Source organism: Oncorhynchus mykiss, chromosome 28 (genome assembly GCF_057628025.1).
Source record: "Oncorhynchus mykiss isolate SJ-2025 chromosome 28, ASM5762802v1, whole genome shotgun sequence".
Classification (NCBI taxonomy): Eukaryota; Metazoa; Chordata; class Actinopteri; order Salmoniformes; family Salmonidae; genus Oncorhynchus; species Oncorhynchus mykiss.
The window spans coordinates 39,873,720-39,897,500 of record NC_143049.1 but is presented as its reverse complement, the minus strand read 5'-3'; the positions used below and the strand labels follow the sequence as shown (position 1 = coordinate 39,897,500).

The 23,781-nt window shown below is 40.9% G+C and overlaps 1 protein-coding gene across 1 annotated transcript in view; it reads right to left on the bottom strand.

Moving 5' to 3' along the window:
* Nucleotides 1–5,775: 5,775 nt before the first annotated feature.
* Nucleotides 5,776–23,781, bottom strand: part of LOC110508247 (collagen alpha-1(XI) chain) — a 257,758-nt gene continuing 239,752 nt past the window's right edge. The window contains exons 55-64 of the mRNA XM_090225286.1: nucleotides 22,492–22,545; nucleotides 21,371–21,478; nucleotides 21,126–21,179; nucleotides 20,438–20,473; nucleotides 20,223–20,276; nucleotides 19,705–19,975; nucleotides 17,039–17,151; nucleotides 16,846–16,914; nucleotides 16,295–16,528; nucleotides 5,776–9,051 (exon numbers count right to left, since the gene is read on the bottom strand). Of these exons, the coding sequence (XP_090081412.1) occupies nucleotides 8,905–9,051; nucleotides 16,295–16,528; nucleotides 16,846–16,914; nucleotides 17,039–17,151; nucleotides 19,705–19,975; nucleotides 20,223–20,276; nucleotides 20,438–20,473; nucleotides 21,126–21,179; nucleotides 21,371–21,478; nucleotides 22,492–22,545 (1,140 nt within the window). The 3' untranslated portion in view covers nucleotides 5,776–8,904. The remainder of the gene's footprint in view (nucleotides 9,052–16,294; nucleotides 16,529–16,845; nucleotides 16,915–17,038; nucleotides 17,152–19,704; nucleotides 19,976–20,222; nucleotides 20,277–20,437; nucleotides 20,474–21,125; nucleotides 21,180–21,370; nucleotides 21,479–22,491; nucleotides 22,546–23,781) is intronic.

Below are 23,781 nucleotides of genomic sequence, written 5' to 3'. Positions count from 1 at the left end.
AAATAAAAAAAATATTTAAAAAAATAATGTATTTTTAAATGTATTTAACCCCCTTTTTTTGGCACTAAACAGTCTCCTTGTATAATATTTATATATTTATATCCATAAATGTTTTCGTCTGGTATCACAGGACCGTCAGAAGAGTTTTGTGAGGTCTGTGGGCATCCTCGAGACTCTCACCTTTCCACAGAGGGGTCATATTAGTCTGTTTGGATGCTACAGACACAAGTTGGCAGATGGGCTGTACCGACTTCAGACGAGTCCCAAGACGCTTGTGGGGGTCGTAGAGCGAAACAGAGACCAAAACCGTGTTCGTCAGATTCTCATCTTTCCACAGATGGGTTTTGTTTTGCCAAACCGTTCAGATGTTACAGACGATTTTGTGATACTTTTTTGGGGATGTCTCATGGTCTGACAAATATCGCGGTGTTTTATATTTATGTTTTCACACTATGAGGTTGGAATAATACTGTGAAATTGTGAAAATGACGTTTTAGTGTAAAAGCTGTTTTTAAATTAAATGTCAGCTTGTTTCACATGCCTAGGGGTTTTGATCACCTGGCAACATCACCAGGCGGTGTAAGTTGATGAACCAATAACAAAGAGAGTTCCAAACCTGACAATAAACAGCTAGTTTTCAGGTTACGACACCCATTTTTAATGTACCATCCAAAAGACGGCACCTTACGCAGGGCAAAGTCCGCTTTACTGTCCTGGGGCAATGTCCCCTTCACTGCCCTGGGGCACTGGGATCTTCTCCTCTGCTAGTTTTGATTATTGTCCAGTCGTGTGGTCCTGTGCTGTAAGGAAAGACCTAGTTAAGCTGCAGCTGGCCCAGAACAGAGTGGGATGTCTTGCTCTTCATGGTAATCAGAGGGCTGATATAAATACTATGCTGCCCGTCTCTCTTGGCTAAGAGTTGAGGAGAGACTGACTGCATCACTTCTTCTTTTTATAAGAAACACTAATGTGTTCCAAGTTGTTTGTATAGTCAATTTCCACACGGCTCTGACACACACATTTACCCCTACCAGACATGCCACCAGGGGTCTTTTCACAGTCCCCAAATCCAGAACAAATTCAAGTAAGTGTATAGTATGGAACTACATTCCATCTCATATTGCTCAAATGAACAGCAAACCTGGTTTCAAAAAAAGAGAAAGCTACACCTCATGGCACAATGCCTCTGCCCTATTTGACCCAGATAGTTTGTGTGTCTGTATTGATATGTAGGCTACGTGTGTCATTTTTAAATTGATGTAGTTCTGTCCTTGAGTTTTTCTTGTCTGTTAATGTTATGTCATGTTTTATGTTTCTTCCAGGAACAGCTAATAGGGATCCTCATAAAATACCAAATACCTTTGACCACAGTGCCCGCTACTGGTCCTCCAACACCACTTCTAGCAGCACCTGGTGTCCCATCCAGGGACCGACCAGGACCGACCCTGCTTACCATCAGAGGCAATCCAGCAGGGTGGTATGCTGTTGAAATGATTTGATTTTGAGATTTTAAAAAACAACTGTATTGGACCTTTACGAAATCGTTCACACAAGAGTCAGGAAGTTTCGTGCTCTTATCAGCCTTGTTCTTCTGAATGTTAAGTTTCAGTCTCTTCTCAGCCCTGTTCTTCTGAATGTTAAGTTTCAGTCTCTTCTCAGCGCTGTTCTTCTGAATGTTAAGTTTCAGTCTCTTCTCAGCCCTGTTCTTCTGAATGTTAAGTTTCAGTCTCTTCTCAGCCCTGTTCTTCTGAATGTTAAGTTTCAGTCTCTTCTCAGCCCTGTTCTTCTGAATGTTAAGTTTCAGTCTCTTCTCAGCCCTGCTCTTCTGAATGTTAAGTTGTTCACTGTTTGCCAGAGCGCCATGTGTCTTCACTGACTACCACCATATGGGATGAACAGGGACATGGACGATCAACTAACAGATTATTTGATGATTCACTTTTCCAACATACACGCTGAGAAACTGGCACACACACACAGAATATGCATATAACACAACATATGACATGTAACATAACATGTACTGTGTGATATAACGTGACGTGTAACAAACATGATTGAAAACAAAGAGAACTAAGTATGACAAGGGGTATAACAAATGTACATTCTGATTGTTGTCGTTGTTAACTGTCTCTCAGTTCTGTCAATGACTCTCTCTCTCTCGCTGATGCTCAGTTCTAGTGATTCATCGACTCATTAGTAACACAGTCCAACGTTTGTTTGTGTGTGTGTGTGTGTGTGTGTGTGTGTGTGTGTGTGTGTGTGTGTGTGTGTCTGTGTGTGTCTTTAGACCCACACAGAAACAAGAGTAATTATGTTGGAAGAAAATGTCTTCAGTTGGTTTTTGTAGGTGTTTTTTGTAAACTGCTAGATTTGAGGGAGCAGTGGAAGATTGGATATCAAATCAAATCAAATGCCATTTTATTAGTCACGTACGTCAAATACAACCTTACAGTGAAATGCTTACTTACTAGCCCATAACCAGCAATGAAGTTAAAAACAATAAGGATAAGAATAAGAAATACAAGTAACAAGTAATTAAAGAGCAGCAGTATATACAAGGTGGTACCGGTACAGAGTCAATGTGTGGGGGTACTGGTTAGTTGAGGTAATATGTACATGTAGGTAGAGTTATTAGAGTGACTATGCATAGATGACAACAACTGAGAGTAGCAGTGGTGAAAAAGAGGGGGGGGGGGTAGAAGCTGTTTAGAAACCTCTTGGACCTAGACTTGGCGCTCCGGTACTGCTTGCCGTGCGGTAGCAGAGAGAACAGTCTATGACTGGGGTGGGTGGGTGGGGTCTTTGACAATTTTTAGGGCCTTCCTCTGACACCGCCTGATATAGAGGTCCTGGATGGCAGGAGGCTCGGCCCCAGTGACGTACTGGGCTGTTCTCATTACCCTCTGTAGTGCCTTGCGTTCGGAAGCCGAGAAATTGCCATACCAGGCGGTGATGCAACCAGATGCTCTCGATGGCACAGCTGTAAAACCTATTGAGGATCTGATGACTCATGCCAAATCTTTTCAGTTTCCTGAGGGTGAATAGGTTTTGTCATGCCCTCTTTGTCTTGGTGTGCTTGGACCATGTTAGTTTGTTGGTGATGTGGACAACAAGGAACTTGAAGGAACTTGAAGCTCTCAACCTGCTCCACGCCCCGTCGATGAGAATGGGGGCATGCTCGGCCCTTTACTTTCCTCTCTTTCCTGTAGTCCACCATCAACTCCTGTCTTGATCACATTGAGGGAGAGGTTGTGTTCTGGCACCACACGGCCAGGTCTCTGACCTCCTCCCTATAGGCTGTCTCGTCGTTGTCGGTGATCTGTTGTGTCATTGGCAAACTTAATAATGATTTTGGAGTCGTGCCAAGCTGTGCAGTCATGAGTGAACAGTGAGTACAGGAGGGACTGAGCACGCACCCCTGAGGGACTCCTGTGTTGAGGATCAGCGTGGCGGATGTGTTGTTACCTACCCTTACCACCCAGGAGCGGCCCGTCAGGAAGTCCAGGATCCAGTTGCAGAGGGAGGTATTTAGTCCCAGGGTCCTTAGCTTATTGATGAGTTTTGAGTTCACTATGGTGTTGAATGCTGAGCTGTAGTCAATGAATAGCATTCTCACATAGGTATTCCTTTTGTCCAGGTGGGAAAGGCAGGTTACCTCAGTTTTCTTGGGCACAGGCACTATGGTGGTCTGCTTAAAACATGTTGGTTTTACAGACTCGGACAGGGAGAGGTTGAAAATGTCTGAGAAGCAACTTGCCAGTTGGTCAGTGCATGCTCGCAGTACAAGTCCTGGTAATCCATCTGGCCCTGTGGCCTTGTGAATGTTTACATATTTAACAGTCTTAGTCACATTGGCTGTGGAGAGCATGATCACACAGTCTTCTGGAACAGCTAGTGCTCTCATGCATGTTTCAGTGATATTTGCCTCGATGCGAGCATAGAACTAGTTTAGCTCATCTGGTAGACTCGTGCCACTGGGCAGCTCTTGGCTGTGCTTCTCTTTGTAGTCTGTAATGGTTTGCAAGCCCTGCCACATCTGACGAGCATCAGAGCTGGTCTAGTACAATTTGATCTTAGTCCTGTATTGACGCTTTGCCTGTTTGATGGTTCATCGGAGGGCATAGAGGGATTTCTTAGAAGCTTCCGGGTTAGAGTCCTGCTCCTTGAAAGCTGCAGCTCTACCCTTTAGCTCAGTGCGGATGTTGCCTGTAATCCATGGCTTCTGGTTGGGGTATGTACGTACGGTCACTGTGGGGACGACGTCATCGATGCACTTATTGATGAAGCCAATGACAGATGTGCTGTAGTCCTCAATGCCATCGGAGGAATCCCAGAACATGTTCCAGTCTGTGCAAAACAGTCCTGTAGTTTAGCGTCTGCTTCATCTGACCACTTTTTTATTGATCAAGTCACTGGTGCTTCCTGATTTAATTTGTGCTTGTACGCTGGAATCAGGAGGATAGAATTATGGTCAGATTTGCCAAATTGAGGGCGTGTGTGGAGTAAAGAAGGCCAAGAGTTTTTTCTCCCTCTGGTTACACATTTAACATGCTGCTATAAATTTGGTAAAATGGAATACAGCTCATTCAATGCTGTCTTAGTGCCAGCGTCAGTCTGTGGTGGTATGTAAACAGTTATGGAAAATACAGATTAAAACTATCTAGGTACATAGTGTGGTCTACATCTTATCATGAGATACTCAGGCGAGCAATAGCTCGAGACTTCCTTAGATATCGTGCACCAGCTGTTATTTTACAAAAATACATAGTCCGCCACCCCTTGTCTTACCAGACGCCACTGTTCTATCCTGACGGCACAGCGTATAACCAGCATCTGTATTTTGTTGATAGTGTCACTATTCAGCAACGACTCCGTGAAGCATAAGATATCACAGTTTTGAATGTCCCTTTGCAAGTTTAATCTTCCGCGTAGGTCATCTATTTTATTGTCCAAAGATTGCACGTTTGCTAGCAGAATAGAAGGAAGTGGGGGTTTATTCGATCGCCTACGAATTCTCAGAAGGCAGCCCCGCCCTCTGGCCCCTTTATCTCCGCCTCCTCTTCACGCAAATGACGGGGATGTGGGCCTGTTCCCGAGAAAGCAGTATATCACGTCGGACTTGTTAAAGGAGAAAAAGCATTCCGCTAGTCCGTGGTGAGTAATCACAGTCCTCATGTCTAGAAGTTATTTTCGGTCATAAGAGACGTTAGTGGCAACATTATGTACAAAATAATAAAAAAATATATAAGTTACAAACAGCGCAAATAAACAAACAAAAAGACACAATTGTTTCGGGATATGTAAAATGTCAGCCATCTTCTCCGGCTCCACTTTTCTGTCCTGGTGTGTCAGGGTAAGACTTTGCCCTAAAAGAGAAGCTGACAGAGCTGCCATCACACTGTGACCATGTGGAATAAAGCTGTACAGTGTTTACAGACCTAGGGCCTAGGGAAACATCATGTGATGCCAACTGTCTGTACCTTTCATACTGTTTCATCATGGCCACCACGATCAAAGTCTGGGTCGGAGTAGGAGAGAGAGAGAGGCGCTCGGGGGGACCAGATGGAGGTGTACCTCGGATTTGTGGGTAGGAACAGAAGCACCACGACTCAGACATATCACACCACAGATTAGCCTAACCTGACAATGTTTAAGAGATTAGGATCATTTAATCCTTTGATGAAAGGGAAGAATAATCTGTCACGGTAAAGCGCCATGGAGTCATCATGGAATCACTAGAGATAGTGAAGGATACAGACGGTCAAATCGACACATTGTTCAGAATCCAGTTTTAATATGAATCAACCATCAAAAGCACAGGAAAACATTACCTCATTACTGTTACATGAAAACATTACCTCATTACTGTTACAGGAAAACATTACCTCATTACTGTTACAGGAAAACATTACCTCATTACTGTTACAGGAAAACATTACCTCATTACTGTTACAGGAAAACATTACCTCATTACTGTTACAGGAAAACATTACCTCATTACTGTTACAGGAAAACATGACCTCATTACTGTTACAGGAAAACATGACCTCATTACTGTTACAGGAAAACATGACCTCATTACTGTTACAGGAAAACATTACCTCATTACTGTTACAGGAAAACATTACCTCATTACTGTTACAGGAAAACATTACCTCATTACTGTTACAGGAAAACATTACCTCATTACTGTTACAGGAAAACATTACCTCATTACTGTTACAGGAAAACATTACCTCATTACTGTTACAGGAAAACATTACCTCATTACTGTTACAGGAAAACATTACCTCATTACTGTTACAGGAAAACATTACCTCATTACTGTTACAGGAAAACATTACCTCATTACTGTTACAGGAAAACATTACCTCATTACTGTTACAGGAAAACAGCTGAACTGTATAAAGAGCTAATTTACTTGGCATCATTGACAGACGGTTAGGAATTGGACATGAAGAACCTACACAAATACGGATTTTTATTTTCCTCATCCAAATATGTAAACTTAATTGTATATAACTATAAATATATAACTTAATTGTATATACATCAAGGTTTTTCATCCATCCTATAGAATCTCAACTTGATGTACGTAGAGCGATTGAGGCATACCATTCTGTGGGATCACATCTATCTGGCAGAAGAAGCTTTAGTTGAGAGGACAATACCTATTGGCTTTGTGGACATTTTTACATTACTCATTTTTATTTAGCAACTTCTTGATTTAGCGGGCACAAATAAGAAAGAAAAAAACTAGATTTAATAGTTGGAAAGAACAAGTCCTGTTTAGAGAGCTCACTTTGAGTTCATTGTTGTTCAATATGGTTTAGTAACCATTAGTAAGCATATATATATATATATGTGTGGTTACTAAGGGTTACTAAACCATATACATATAGGCCTATTATGTGTATAACCCTTCACTGTAGAGTAGATTAGAGTATAGTGTTGGAGGGGGAGAATAATGCTTTAAGTGCTTTATAATGGTCAATATTTACAAAAGGAGATTCTTCATAAATACAAAATAGAGAAGATTTGTATTCAACTGCTGACATTAACATTGTAATCCAAAAACAACGACAACATAGGACTACTTTCTTACTTACCAATTTGTTTCTCAACAGACATTTAAAACAAACAAATATATTTATTGCAAATGTATTTTCTATATAGTATTACTAACATTTATTTATTATAACATTATTAAAACATTTTATTAAGAGTCTTGGTACACATGCATGTTTTTTTTTTTGAAGAGTGGACTCAGAAAGAGAACAGTATTGTACAAAATAATAATAATAATTACAGTTTATAAAAATGCACTTTTTTTTGTAGCACCTTTGGTTTTCTGTGTTCCGCACAAAAGCACCTCTGTGGTTGTATCTGGAGCAACACTAGAGCTACCAGACAGGGAGGCTGGGCTGGGGGAGGGATGAGGGGACTGGAGCTACCAGACAGGGAGGCTGGGCTGGGGGAGGGACGAGGAGACTGGAGCTACCAGACAGGGAGACAGGGGAAGGGAGGAGGGGACTGGAGCTACCAGACAGGGAGGCTGGGCTGGGGGAGGGATGAGGGGACTGGAGCTACCAGACAGGGAGGCTGGGGAAGGGAGGAGGGGACTGGAGCTACCAGACAGGGAGGCTGGGCTGGGGGAGGGACGAGGAGACTGGAGCTACCAGACAGGGAGACAGGGGAAAGGAGGAGGGGACTGGAGCTACCAGACAGGGAAGCTGGGCTGGGGGAGGGATGAGGGGACTGGAGCTACCAGACAGGGAGACAGGGGAAGGGAGGAGGGGACTGGAGCTACCAGACAGGGAGGCTGGGCTGGGGGAGGGATGAGGGGACTGGAGCAACCAGACAGGGAGGCTGGGGAAGGGAGGTGGGGACTGGAGCTACCAGACAGGGAGGCTGGGCTGGGGGAGGGACGAGGAGACTGGAGCTACCAGACAGGGAGACAGGGGAAGGGAGGAGGGGACTGGAGCTACCAGACAGGGAAGCTGGGCTGGGGGAGGGATGAGGGGACTGGAGCTACCAGACAGGGAGGCTGGGCTGGGGGAGGGATGAGGGGACTGGAGCTACCAGACAGGGAGGCTGGGGAAGGGAGGAGGGGACTGGAGCTACCAGACAGGGAGGCTGGGGAAGGGAGGAGGGGACTGGAGCTACCAGACCGGGAGGCTGGGCTGTGGGAGGGACGAGGAGACTGGAGCTACCAGACAGGGAGACTGGGCTGGGGGAGGGACGAGGAGACTGGAGCTACCAGACAGGGAGGCTGGGGAAGGGAGGAGGGGACTGGAGCTACCAGACAGGGAGGCTGGGGAAGGGAGGAGGGGACTGGAGCTACCAGACAGGGAGTCTGGGGAAGGGAGGAAGGGGGCTTGGCAGGTGAGCGGAACGTCTCTCTAGATAAGGTCATGGGGTAAGGGACGAGAAGGGGGAAAGACGAGGAGAGGAAAGGGGGGCGTTGGGGTGAGTGGATCCTCCCTCTGTTTGCTGAAAGTGCACCACTGTCCGTGGACGGCATCAAGCCTCCTTTATTCCTCATGTCCCTCCTGTTACAAGGTAAAGTCACTGTGTGATTGGCCCTACAAGGGCGAGGAGTATTCCCCTGGGACAATGCTTCTACGACAGGGCAGATGAGGGCGGCACGCTGTTCTCGAGTGGGGGGGGTGGGGGGTGGGGGGCAGCGTGCTGCTGGTCTGAAACTGGTGGTCTGATCACCTTATCAAGGATATAAAACACAGGTTTGGTTTAGAGCCTGAGGCCAGGTCGAGTGGAGTATAGGGAGGGTGAGTGATTGATGTCAGGAATTCAGTCGGCAGTACAAGGCATGCATGGAACAGAACACCCTCTAACCCTGTCCTTCAGCTGGTCGGGGAGTCGGGGGGTGGTGGTCAGGTCCTAGCCCATGAAGCAGACAGGGCCCACCTCGAAACCGAACCGCTGGCTGGGCTCACCAAAGTCATTGAACATGACATCGATGACGGGCACCTGGTCGATGCGAGGAGTGTTGATCTCCATCACTGTCTTGGAGTAGCCCGACTTCAGCTGGAGAGGATAGAAGTGAAGATGGAGGAGGGGGAAGAGTGGAAGGGAAAGGTGAGGAGGGGGGAGAGTGGAAGGGAAAGGTGAGGAGGGGGGAGAGTGGAAGGGAAAGGTGAGGAGGGGGGAGAGTGGAAGGGAAAGGTGAGGAGGGGAGAGTGGAAGGGAAAGGTGAGGAGGGGGGAGAGTGGAAGGGAAAGGTGAGGAGGGGGGAGAGTGGAAGGGAAAGGTGAGGAGGGGGGAGTGGAAGGGAAAGGTGAGAAGGGGGAGAGTGGAAGGGAAAGGTAAGGAGGGGAGAGTGGAAGGGAAAGGTGAGGAGGGGGGAGAGTGGAAGGGAAAGGTGAGGAGGGGGGAGTGGAAGGGAAAGGTGAGGAGGGGGGAGAGTGGAAGGGAAAGGTGAGGAGGGGGGAGAGTGGAAGGGAAAGGTGAGGAGGGAGGAGAGTGGAAGGGAAAGGTGAGGAGGGGAGAGTGGAAGGGAAAGGTGAGGAGGGTGGAAGGGAAGGCGGAGGAGGGGGAAGGTGGAAGGGAAGGCGGAGGAGGGTGGAAGGGAAGGCGGAGGAGGGTGGAAGGGAAGGCGGAGGAGGGATGGGGGTGGAATGGTAGGCGGAGGAGGGGGGGGTGGAATGGAAGGCGGAGGAGGGGGAGGGTGGAAGGGAAGGCGGAGGAGGGTGGAAGGGAAGGCGGAGGAGGGTGGAAGGGAAGGCGGAGGAGGGATGGGGGTGGAATGGTAGGCGGAGGAGGGGGGGGTGGAATGGAAGGCGGAGGAGGGGGAGGGTGGAAGGGAAGGAGGAGGAGGGGGAGGGTGGAAGGGAGGAGGGGGAGGGTGGAAGGGAAGGAGGAGGAGGGGGAGGGTGGAAGGGAAGGAGGAGGAGGGTGGAAGGTAAGGCGGAGGAGGGGGAGGGTGGAAGGGAAGGAGGAGGAGGGGGAGGGTGGAAGGGAAGGAGGAGGAGGGGGAGGGTGGAAGGGAAGGAGGAGGAGGGGGAGGGTGGAAGGGAAGGCGGAGGAGGGGGAGGGTGGAAGAGAAGGCGGAGGAGGGGGAGGGTGGAAGGGAAGGCGGAGGAGGGTGGAAGGGAGAGGGAGAGTGAAGGGGAAAGAGGGGGTGGGACAAGGGAGAGCGAGTTACTGTGGTGATCAAGATCTGATAAAGAACTACCAGTTACCAGGATCAATATAACCTGTATAGAATATAACCTAAACACCACATGTAATATAACCTAAATACTGTATATAATATAACCTAGATACTGTATATAATATAACCTAGATACTGTATATAATATAACCTAAATACTGTATATAATATAACCTAGATACTGTATATAATATAACCTAAATACTGTATATAATATAACCCAAATACTGTATATAATATAACCCAAATACTGTATATAATATAACCCAAATACTGTATATAATATAACCTAAATACTGTATATAATATAACCTAAATACTGTATATAATATAACCTAAATACTGTATATAATATAACCTAAATACTGTATATAATATAACCTAAATACTGTATATAATATAACCTAAATACTGTATATAATATAACCTAAATACTGTATATAATATAACCTAAATACTGTATATAATATAACCTAAATACTGTATATAATATAACCTAAATACTGTATATAATATAACTTAAACACTGCATATAATATAACCTAAATACTGTATATAATATAACCTAAATACTGTATATAATATAACCTAAATACTGTATATAATATAACCTAAATACTGTATAATATAACCTAAATACTGTATATAATATAACTTAAACACTGCATATAATATAACCTAAATACTGTATATAATATAACCCAAATACTGTATATAATATAACCTAAATACTGTATATAATATAACCTAAATACTGTATAATATAAATATATTATATACAATATATGTTATATATAATATAACCTTTATATGATATAATTTACATTCTGTATATAATATAAACTGCATATAATATAACTTCTATATAATATAACCTACGAACTGCTTATAATATAACCTGTATATAATACAACCTACATACTGTATAAGATATAATCTGCATACAGTATATAATATAATCTACATACTGTATATAATATAACCTGTATATAATATAACCTAAATACTGTATGTAATATAACCTGTATATAATATGACCTAAATACTGTATATAATATAACCTGTATATAATATAACCTGTATATAATATAACCTAAATACTGTATATAATATAACCTGTATATAATATAACCTGTATATAATATAACCTGTATATAATATAACCTGTATATAATATGACCTAAATACTGTATATAATATAACCTGTATATAATATAACCGAAATATTGTATATAATATAACCAGTATATAATATAACCTGTATATAATATAACCTGTATATAATATAACCTGTATATAATATGACCTAAATACTGTATATAATATAACCTGTATATAATATAACCTGTATATAATATAACCTAAATACTGTATATAATATAACCTGTATATAATATAACCTGTATATAATATAACCTGTATATAATATAACCTGTATATAATATGACCTAAATACTGTATATAATATAACCTGTATATAATATAACCGAAATATTGTATATAATATAACCAGTATATAATATAACCAGTATATAACATAACCTAAATACTGTATATAATATAACCAGTATATAATATAACCTAAATACTGTATATAATATAACCAGTATATAATATAACCTAAATACTGTATATAATATAACCAGTATATAATATAACCTAAATACTGTATATAATATAACCTGTATATAATATAACCGAAATATTGTATATAATATAACCAGTATATAATATAACCTAAATACTGTATATAATATAACCAGTATATAATATAACCTAAATACTGTATATAATATAACCTGTATATAATATAACCTAAATACTGTATATAATATAACCTGTATATAATATAACCTAAATACTGTATATAATATAACCTGTATATAATATAACCTAAATACTGTATATAATATAACCTGTATATAATATAACCTGTATATAATATAACCTGTATATAATATAACCTGTATATAATATAAACTGTATATAATATAACCTAAATACTGTATATAATATAACCTGTATATAATATAACCTAAATACTGTATATAATATAACCTGTATATAATATAACCTGTATATAATATAACCTAAATACTGTATATAATATAACCTGTATATAATATAACCGAAATATTGTATATAATATAACCAGTATATAATATAACCAGTATATAACATAACCTAAATACTGTATATAATATAACCAGTATATAATATAACCTAAATACTGTATATAATATAACCTGTATATAATATAACCTAAATACTGTATATAATATAACCTGTATATAATATAACCTAAATACTGTATATAATATAACCTGTATATAATATAACCTAAATACTGTATATAATATAACCTGTATATAATATAACCTGTATATAATATAACCTGTATATAATATAACCTGTATATAATATAAACTGTATATAATATAACCTAAATACTGTATATAATATAACCTGTATATAATATAACCTAAATACTGTATATAATATAACCTGTATATAATATAACCTGTATATAATATAACCTAAATACTGTATATAATATAACCTGTATATAATATAACCTAAATACTGTATATAATATAACCTGTATATAATATAACCTGTATATAATATAACCTGTATATGATACAGTGCCTTGCGAAAGTATTCGGCCCCCTTGAACTTTGAGACCTTTTGACACATTTCAGGCTTCAAACATAAAGATATAACACTGTATTTTTTTTGTGAAGAATCAACAACAAGTGGGACACAATCATGAAGTGGAACGACATTTATTGGATATTTCAAACTTTTTTAACAAATCAAAACTGAAAAATTGGGCGTGCAAAATTATTCAGCCCCTTTACTTTCAGTGCAGCAAACTCTCTCTAGAAGTTCAGTGAGGATCTCTGAATGATCCAATGTTGACCTAAATGACTAATGATGATAAATACAATCCACCTGTGTGTAATCAAGTCTCCGTATAAATGCACCTGCACTGTGATAGTCTCAGAGGTCCGTCAAAAGCGCAGAGAGCATCATGAAGAACAAGGAACACACCAGGCAGGTCCGAGATACTGTTGTGAAGAAGTTTAAAGCCGGATTTGGATACAAAAAGATTTCCCAATCTTTAAACATCCCAAGGAGCACTGTGCAAGCGATAATATTGAAATGGAAGGAGTATCAGACCACTGCAAATCTACCAAGATCTGGCCGTCCCTCTAAACTCTCAGCTCATACAAGGAGAAGACTGATCAGAGATGCAGCCAAGAGGCCCATGATCACTCTGGATGAACTGCAGAGATCTACAGCTGAGGTGGGAGACTCTGTCCATAGGACAACAATCAGTCGTATATTGCACAAATCTGGCCTTTATGGAAGAGTGGCAAGAAGAAAGCCATTTCTTAAAGATATCCATAAAAAGTGTTGTTTAAAGTTTGCCACAAGCCACCTGGGAGACACACCAAACATGTGGAAGAAGGTGCTCTGGTCAGATGAAACCAAAATTGAACTTTTTGGCAACAATGCAAAACGTTATGTTTGGCGTAAAAGCAACACAGCTGAACACACCATCCCCACTCTCAAACATGGTGGTGGCAGCATCATGGTTTGGGCCTGCTTTTCTTCAGCAGGGACAGGGAAGATGGTTAAAATTGATGGGAAGATGGATGGAGCCAAAAAACCTAATGGAGTCTGCAAAAGACCTGAGACTGGGACGGAGATTTGTCTTCCAACAAGACAATGATCCAAAACATAAAGCAAAATCTACAATGGAATGGTTCAAAAATAAACATATCCAGGTGTTAGAATGGCCAAGTCAAAGTCCAGACCTGAATCCAATCGAGAATCTGTGGAAAGAACTGAAAACTGCTGTTCACAAATGCTCTCCATCCAACCTCACTGAGCTCGAGCTGTTTTGCAAGGAGGAATGGGAAAAAATGTCAGTCTCTCGATGTGCAAAACTGATAGAGACATACCCCAAGCGACTTACAGCTGTAATCGCAGCAAAAGGTGGCGCTACAAAGTATTAACTTAAGGGGGCTGAATAATTTTGCACGCCCAATTTTTCAGTTTTTGATTTGTTAAAAAAGTTTTAAATATCCAATAAATGTCGTTCCACTTCATGATTGTGTCCCACTTGTTGTTGATTCTTCACAAAAAAATACAGTTCTAAATCTTTATGTTTGAAGCCTGAAATGTGGCAAAAGGTCGCAAAGTTCAAGGGGGCCGAATACTTTCGCAAGGCACTGTATAAACTAAATACTGTATATAATATAACCTGTATATAATATGACCTAAATACTGTATATAATATAACCTGTATATAATATAACCTAAATACCGTATATAATATGAACTAAATACTGTATATAATATAACCTGTATATAATATAACCTGTATATAATATAATCTACATACTGTATATAATATAACCTAAATACTGTATATAATATAACCTGTATATAATATAATCTACATACTGTATATAATATAACCTAAATACTGTATATAATATAACCTGTATATAATATAACCAGTATATAATATAACCTAAATACTGTATATAATATAACCTGTATATAATATAATCTACATACTGTATATAATATAACCTGTATATTATATAACCTAAATACTGTATATAATATAACCTGTATATAATATAATCTACATACTGTATATAATATAACCTGTATATTATATAACCTAAATACTGTATGTAATATAACCTGTATATAATATGACCTAAATACTGTATATAATATAACCTGTATATAATATAACCTAAATACTGTATATAATATAACCTGTATATAATATAACCTGTATATAATATAACCTGTATATAATATAACCTGTATATAATATAACCTAAATACTGTATATAATATAACCTGTATATAATATAACCTAAATACTGTATATAATATAACCTGTATATAATATAATCTACATACTGTATATAATATAACCTGTATATAATATAACCGAAATATTGTATATAATATAACCAGTATATAATATAACCAGTATATAACATAACCTAAATACTGTATGTAATATAACCTGTGTATAATATAACCTGTATATAATATAACCTAAATACTGTATATGATATAACATGCATATAATATAACCTGTATATAATATAACCTAAATACTGTATATAATATAACCAGTATATAATATAACCTAAATACTGTATATAATATAACCTGTATATAATATAACCTAAATACTGTACATAATATAACCAGTATATAATATAACCTAAATACTGTATATAATATAACCTGTATATAATATAACTTAAATACTGTATATAATATAACCTGTATATAATATAACCTAAATACTGTATATAATATAACCAGTATATAATATAACCTAAATACTGTATATAATATAACCAGTATATAATATAACCTAAATACTGTATATAATATAACCTGTATATAATATAACCTAAATACTGTGTATAATATAACATGCATATAATATAACCTGTATATAATATAACCAAATACTGTGTATAATATAACATGCATATAATATAACCTGTATATAATATAACCTAAATACTGTATATAATATAACCAGTATATAATATAACCTAAATACTGTATATAATATAACCTGTATATAATATAACCTAAATACTGTATATAATATAACCTGTATATAATATAACCTGTATATAATATAACCTAAATACTGTATATAATATAACCTGTATATAATATAACCTAAATACTGTATATAATATAACCTGTATATAATATAACCTGTATATAATATAACCTGTATATAATATAACCAAATACTGTGTATAATATAACATGCATATAATATAACCTGTATATAATATAACCTAAATACTGTATATAATATAACCAGTATATAATATAACCTAAATACTGTATATAATATAACCTGTATATAATATAACCTGTATATAATATAACCTGTATATAATATAACCTGTATATAATATAACCTGTATATAATATAACCTGTATATAATATAACCTGTATTTAATACAACCTGTATTTACTATAACCTGTATATAATATAAACTGTATATAATATAAACTGTATATAATCTATACTGTGTCCTTACTGAGCATCCATCTGAAAGTGCCTTGATGAAGGGGTTATTATCGTAGGACATCTCCTCGTCGTTGTAACCCAGGAAGCGTAGAGCCTTGTCGTAGCTGTCTGCCTTGGCATCGTACCAGGCTACCGACTGGTGGCAGATGTAGGTGAAATTCTGACGGGCTGTTGAGCTGAGCAGCTTCAGGAAGGTCATCTGGACCGTCTGGATGGTGTTCTCCTCCATGTCAACATAGTTCAACTGGGGGAGGGGGAGGGGAGGGGGAAGAGTGGGAGGGGAGGTAGAGGGGAGGGGACAGGGGGGAGGGGGAGGGGAGGTAGAGGGGAGGGGGCAGAGGAGGAGCGAGAGGGGCAGGAGAGGGGGTGAGGGGGAGGTAGAGGAGAGGGGGCAGAGGGGGAGGTAGAGGGGAGGGGGCAGAGGGGGAGGGGGAGGGGAGGGGGAGGTAGAGGAGAGGGGGCAGAGGAGAAGTAGAGAAAGGGTGACAGTTGTCATTGAAAGTGACTGTGAATATCAGAAATCTATAACTGCTTTGAGAGGTGGATATTTTCTCCACTTACTATTTTTCCCCGTTTGAATTCACTGAACCATGATCCTGGAGCCTCCTTGGGCCAGTTCGAGATTCTGACCTGTTACACAGACATAAAACAACAGGCTAACTGTTAATGTCTCTGAATAATATATATATATATATATATATACAGAAAAGGTCTAACAGCGAGACACTATAGACATTGTTTTCCAGCAACGTACGCCAGCGGACTTCTTGTCGGGGTAGATACAGGTCTCTCCTCCAGCGGTGAAGTTACAGTAGACCTTGAAGGAGTCTCCAGTACAGCCCTGGTTAGGATCGATCCAGTATTCACCTGAACATCACAACACACATTACACACAGTCATTAACATGATGTACTGGGGCCCTATGGCAATGTCATTAACATGATGTACTGGGGCCCTATGGCAAGGTCATTAACATGATGTACTGGGGCCCTATGGCAATGTCATTAACATGATGTACTGGGGCCCTATGGCAATGTCATTAACATGATGTACTGGGGCCCTATGGCAATGTCATTAACATGATGTACTGGGGCCCTATGGCAATGTCATTAACATGATGGACTGGGGCCCTATGGCAATGTCATTAACATGATGGACTGGGGCCCTATGGCAATGTCATTAACATGATGTACTGGGGCCCTATGGCAATGTCATTAACATGATGGACTGGGGCCCTATGGCAATGTCATTAACATGATGTACTGGGGCCCTATGGCAATGTCATTAACATGATGTACTGGGGCCCTATGGCAATGTCATTAACATGATGTACTGGGGCCCTATGGCAATGTCATTAACATGATGTACTGGGGCCCTATGGCAATGTCATTAACATGATGGACTGGGGCCCTATGGCAAGGTCATTAACATGATGTACTGGGGACCTATGGCAAGGTCATTAACATGATGTACTGGGGACCTATGGCAAGGTCATTAACATGATGTACTGGGGACCTATGGCAATGTCATTAACATGATGTACTGGGGACCTATGGCAAGGTCATTAACATGATGGACTGGGGCCCTATGGCAATGTCATTAACATGATGTACTGGGGCCCTATGGCAAGGTCATTAACATGATGGACTGGGGCCCTATGGCAATGTCATTAACATGATGGACTGGGGCCCTATGGCAATGTCATTAACATGATGTACTGGGGCCCTATGGCAATGTCATTAACATGATGTACTGGGGCCCTATGGCAATGTCATTAACATGATGTACTGGGGCCCTATGGCAATGTCATTAACATGATGGACTGGGGCCCTATGGCAATGTCATTAACATGATGTACTGGGGCCCTATGGCAATGTCATTAACATGATGGACTGGGGCCCTATGGCAAGGTCATTAACATGATGTACTGGGGCCCTATGGCAATGTCATTAACATGATGGACTGGGGCCCTATGGCAATGTCATTAACATGATGGACTGGGGCCCTATGGCAATGTCATTAACATGATGGACTGGGGCCCTATGGTAATGTCATTAACATGATGGACTGGGGCCCTATGGCAATGTCATTAACATGATGTACTGGGGCCCTATGGCAAGGTCATTAACATGATGTACTGGGGCCCTATGGCAATGTCATTAACATGATGGACTGGGGCCCTATGGCAATGTCATTAACATGATGTACTGGTTCTGTTCTCTAACAGCCTTGGTACCAGTCTGGTTATGTTGTCTTGCCGATGAATTGTCACACCAAACATTGTTGGTATGATCGCACACACAGATCTGGGACCAGACTAGATCTCTAACCTGATCGCACACACAGATCTGGGATCAGACTAGATCTCTAACCTGATCGCACACACAGATCTGGGACCAGACTAGATCTCTAACCTGATCGCACACACAGATCTGGGATCAGACTAGATCTCTAATCTGATCGCACACACAGATCTGGGATCAGACTAGATCTCTAACCTGATCGCACACACAGATCTGGGATCAGACTAGATCTCTAACCTGATCGCACACACAGATCTGGGACCAGACTAGATCTCTAACCTGATCGCACACACAGATCTGGGATCAGACTAGATCTCTAACCTGATCGCACACACAGATCTGGGATCAGACTAGATCTCTAAACTGATCGCACACACAGATCTGGGATCAGACTAGATCTCTAACCTGATCGCACACACAGATCTGGGACCAGACTAGATCTCTAACCTGATCGCACACACAGATCTGGGACCAGACTAGATCTCTAACCTGATCGCACACACAGATCTGGGACCAGACTAGATCTCTAACCTGATCGCACACACAGATCTGGGACCAGACTAGATCTCTAACCTGATCGCACACACAGATCTGGGACCAGACTAGGTCTCTAACCTGATCGCACACACAGATCTGGGACCAGACTAGGTCTCTAACCTGATCGCACACACAGATCTGGGACCAGACTAGGTCTCTAACCTGATCGCACACACAGATCTGGGACCAGACTAGGTGCAGGATGTTGTACTGTCGACCTATGGCAAGGTCAAATGTAAAACATCCTATACCAGGACTATTCAACTACTTTTAACACCAGGTGACTGAAATCTCTGTCTCTAGCCAATTAGAGATGCTAGCTAATTTTTTTATTTTTTTTTAACCTTTATTTAACTAGGCAAGTCAATTAAGAACAAATTCTTATTTTCAATGACAGCCTAGGAACAGTGGGTTAACTGCCTTGTTCAGGGGCAGAACGACAGCTCAGGGGTTTGAACTTGCAACCTTCCGGTTACTAGTCCAACGCTCTAACCAACTACCAGGTAGAACGTAAACCAGCAGTAAGTACATGAGCCCTCCAGACAGCTGACTGGTCCTGTTATTTATCTCTCTAACCCACCGTCAGGGAAGTCAGGCTGGCTGAGGTGCAGGTCGTTACAGGTCCTGGCAGGGTTGTCCTGGGTTCCCATGGGGAACTTCATCCTCTCGATGTCCTGCTTCAAGTTATTCAGGGACCCGAACACATCCTCCATGTCCGCTGTGGCCTCCATGCCGTAGTCCGCCATGCCTCCCGCCTCGTCGCCCTGCACGCCGTCGTCCTCCGCCTGCCGTCTGTTCTTCCTGCTCGCCTGCTGGATGGGCAGCGGCTGGATGATGTCACCAGGAGGACCCTGATTGGAAGAGCACAGAGGTTAGGGGTCAGTGAAATGGGTCAATACAGAGACAGGGACGAAAAGGTCCATTTAAAGTGGATCATCGTGAAAGCATCTGAGCTCTTGTTGAGAGAGGAAATGAGCTCTTGTTGAGAGAGGAAATGAGCTCTTGTTGAGAGAGGAAATGAGCTCTTGTTGAGAGAGGAAATTAGCTCTTGTTGAGAGAGGAAATGAGCTCTTGTTGAGAGAGGAAATGTCGACTTACAGGAGCTCCAGGTGGTCCGATCACACCAGTGTCTCCTTTCTGGCCAGATCCACCCTACAAAAACAGACACAGGACACAAGGAAGTTATCACACCAGTCATATAGGACGGCGAGATCTTCTAAAAGGGAAGTTTCTGTATAATATCAGTTTATGTAAGAAGGGCTTTATAAAATACATTTGATTGGATTTGATTGATTCTAATGAACAGAACTTACTGATGATCCCTTGGACCCCTTAGAGCCTACAGGTCCCTAGGTTAAGAAAAGAGAGCCACACAGTGAACAATAACACTAGGACCGTGATGAAATGGTAGACATGAAGATGTTTAGACATGAAGATGTTTAGACAAAGATGTTTAGACAAAGATGTTTAGACAAAGATGTTTAGACATGAAGATGTTTAGACAAAGATGTTTAGACAAAGATGTTTAGACATAAAGATGTTTAGACATGAAGATGTTTAGACATAAAGATGTTTAGACAAAGATGTTTAGACAAAGATGTTTAGACAAAGATGTTTAGACATGAAGATGTTTAGACATGAAGATGTTTAGACAAAGATGTTTAGACATGAAGATGTTTAGACAAAGATGTTTAGACATGAAGATGTTTAGACATAAAGATGTTTAGACAAAGATGTTTAGACATGAAGATGTTTAGACAAAGATGTTTAGACATGAAAATGTTTAGACATAAAGATGTTTAGACAAAGATGTTTAGACATGAAGATGTTTAGACATGAAGATGTTTAGACATTAAGATGTTTAGACATGAAGATGTTTAGACATAAAGATGTTTAGACATAAATATGTTTAGACATGAAGATGTTTAGACATAAAGATGTTTAGACATAAATATGTTTAGACATAAAGATGTTTTGACATAAAGATGTTTTGGAACTTACAGGAATTCCAGGAGGACCAGGAGGACCAAGAGGACCAGCAGAACCTCCAACACCCTACAGAGACACAGTACAGCAGTAGTAACCAATGAGATGACACTTTACATGAAGGCATTCTTCAACACTTTATAATAGTATAAACCAATGAGCTAACACTTTACATAAAGGTGTAGATAATAAAAGGTAATTCCTCAACTATTAATCATCTGTTTATAGATCAATGAGTAATAAACTTGTCAGTCACTTACAGTGTCTCCCTTGCCTCCACCAGTTCCCTGGGGTCCAGGCAGGCCTCTGTCTCCCTTCTCTCCAAACTCACCAGGTGGTCCAATCAGACCAATCAGACCGGGGTGACCCTAGAGGACAGAGAATAAGAGAGAGAGAGAGAGAGAGAGAGTGCGAGAGAGAGAGAGAGAGAGAGAGAGAGAGAGAAAGAGAGAGGAGGAGGGGAAGAGAGAGAGAGAGAGAGAGAGAGAGAGAGAGGAGGGGAAGAGAGAGAGAAGGAGAGAGAGAGAGGGGAAGAAAGAGGAGGAGGGGAAGAAAGAGAGGAGAGAGAGAGGAGGAGGGGAAGAGATAGAGAGAAGGAGAGAGAGAGACAGAGGGGAAGAGAGAGAGAGAAGGAGAGAGAGAGAGGAGGGGAAGAGAGAGAGAGAGAGAGAAGGATAGAGAGAGAGGAGGGGAAGAGAGAGAGAAGGAGAAGGAGAGGGAGAGAGGGTGAGGGAGAAAGAGAGGTGAACAGTGTTAGATGGGATATTCACACAGTACATTGCAGATAATCCAACAGGAGAGCGAGAAGAATAGCTCCAGATGAACTGTCACAGAAATAGTGTATACAGACATCCACAGACAGGAGACATGCTGTTGGAGTGGTGTCATGATCAATCATACACAAATCACAATTGTTAACATCTTTGTTTATAACAAACATCGGTTGTTCAATTATGCCAAGTAGCAATAGGTATATTAAACTAACGAGCTGAAACAACCTGCGACATCATTAATGTACTCTGTGTCCGCGGGTGCCCAGAACACTGTCTTAGTTATGACGGTAAAGGATTCTTCTGTTCATAGCGGTGTCGTATTTAACAACGGTGGTGTGTCTATGACATCCGCTGCTGTAGCTAGAGTTACAGCCTACTGCAAAGCCCACTAGACTACTATTACTGCCGCGTGCCAGCTCCTAACCAATGATCAGTACACATTAGACTACATTACGTACACGTGTTCGACGACCACGTTAAATCACACGGAGAGTTGAGACTCTGTGAAACAGAAACGTTGCTGACGTTGAAAGAGAGAGGGAGAGATAGACAGCGATGGAGGTAAAGAGAGAGATAACCTACTCTTCTCTACAGTAGCCCGGTCTTACCTTTTCTCCCTTACCGCCAGGAGTTCCTTTCAAGCCAGCGAGTCCAGGGGGACCCTGGAAAGAGACAGAAAAACACTCTCAGGAATCAGTCTGTCACTGTGGATGGACCAGTATACTAAGCAGTGGATGGACCAGTATATCTAAGCAGTGGCTGGACCAGTATATCTAAGCAGTGGCTGGACCAGTATACTAAGCAGTGGATGGACCAGTATATCTAAGCAGTGGATGGAACAGTATACTAAGCAGTGGATGGACCAGTATACTAAGCAGTGGATGGAACAGTATATCTAAGCAGTGGATGGAACAGTATATCTAAGCAGTGGATGGAACAGTATATCTAAGCAGTGGATGGACCAGTATATCTAAGCAGTGGATGGAACAGTATACTAAGCAGTGGATGGACCAGTATATCTAAGCAGTGGATGGAACAGTATACTAAGCAGTGGATGGACCAGTATACTAAGCAGTGGATGGAACAGTATATCTAAGCAGTGGATGGAACAGTATATCTAAGCAGTGGATGGAACAGTATACTAAGCAGTGGATGGACCAGTATATCTAAGCAGTGGATGTAACAGTATATCTAAGCAGTGGATGGACCAGTATATCTAAGCAGTGGATGGACCAGTATATCTAAGCAGTGGATGGAACAGTATACTAAGCAGTGGATGGACCAGTATATCTAAGCAGTGGATGTAACAGTATATCTAAGCAGTGGATGGACCAGTATATCTAAGCAGTGGATGGAACAGTATACTAAGCAGTGGATGGACCAGTATACTAAGCAGTGGATGGAACAGTATATCTAAGCAGTGGATGGAACAGTATATCTAAGCAGTGGATGGAACAGTATATCTAAGCAGTGGATGGAACAGTATACTAAGCAGTGGATGGACCAGTATATCTAAGCAGTGGATGTAACAGTATATCTAAGCAGTGGATGGACCAGTATATCTAAGCAGTGGATGGAACAGTATACTAAGCAGTGGATGGACCAGTATACTAAGCAGTGGATGGAACAGTATATCTAAGCAGTGGATGGAACAGTATATCTAAGCAGTGGATGGAACAGTATATCTAAGCAGTGGATGGAACAGTATACTAAGCAGTGGATGGACCAGTATACTAAGCAGTGGATGGACCAGTATACTAAGCAGTGGATGGAACAGTATATCTAAGCAGTGGATGGAACAGTATATCTAAGCAGTGGATGTAACAGTATATCTAAGCAGTGGATGGAACAGTATACTAAGCAGTGGATGGACCAGTATACTAAGCAGTGGATGGAAC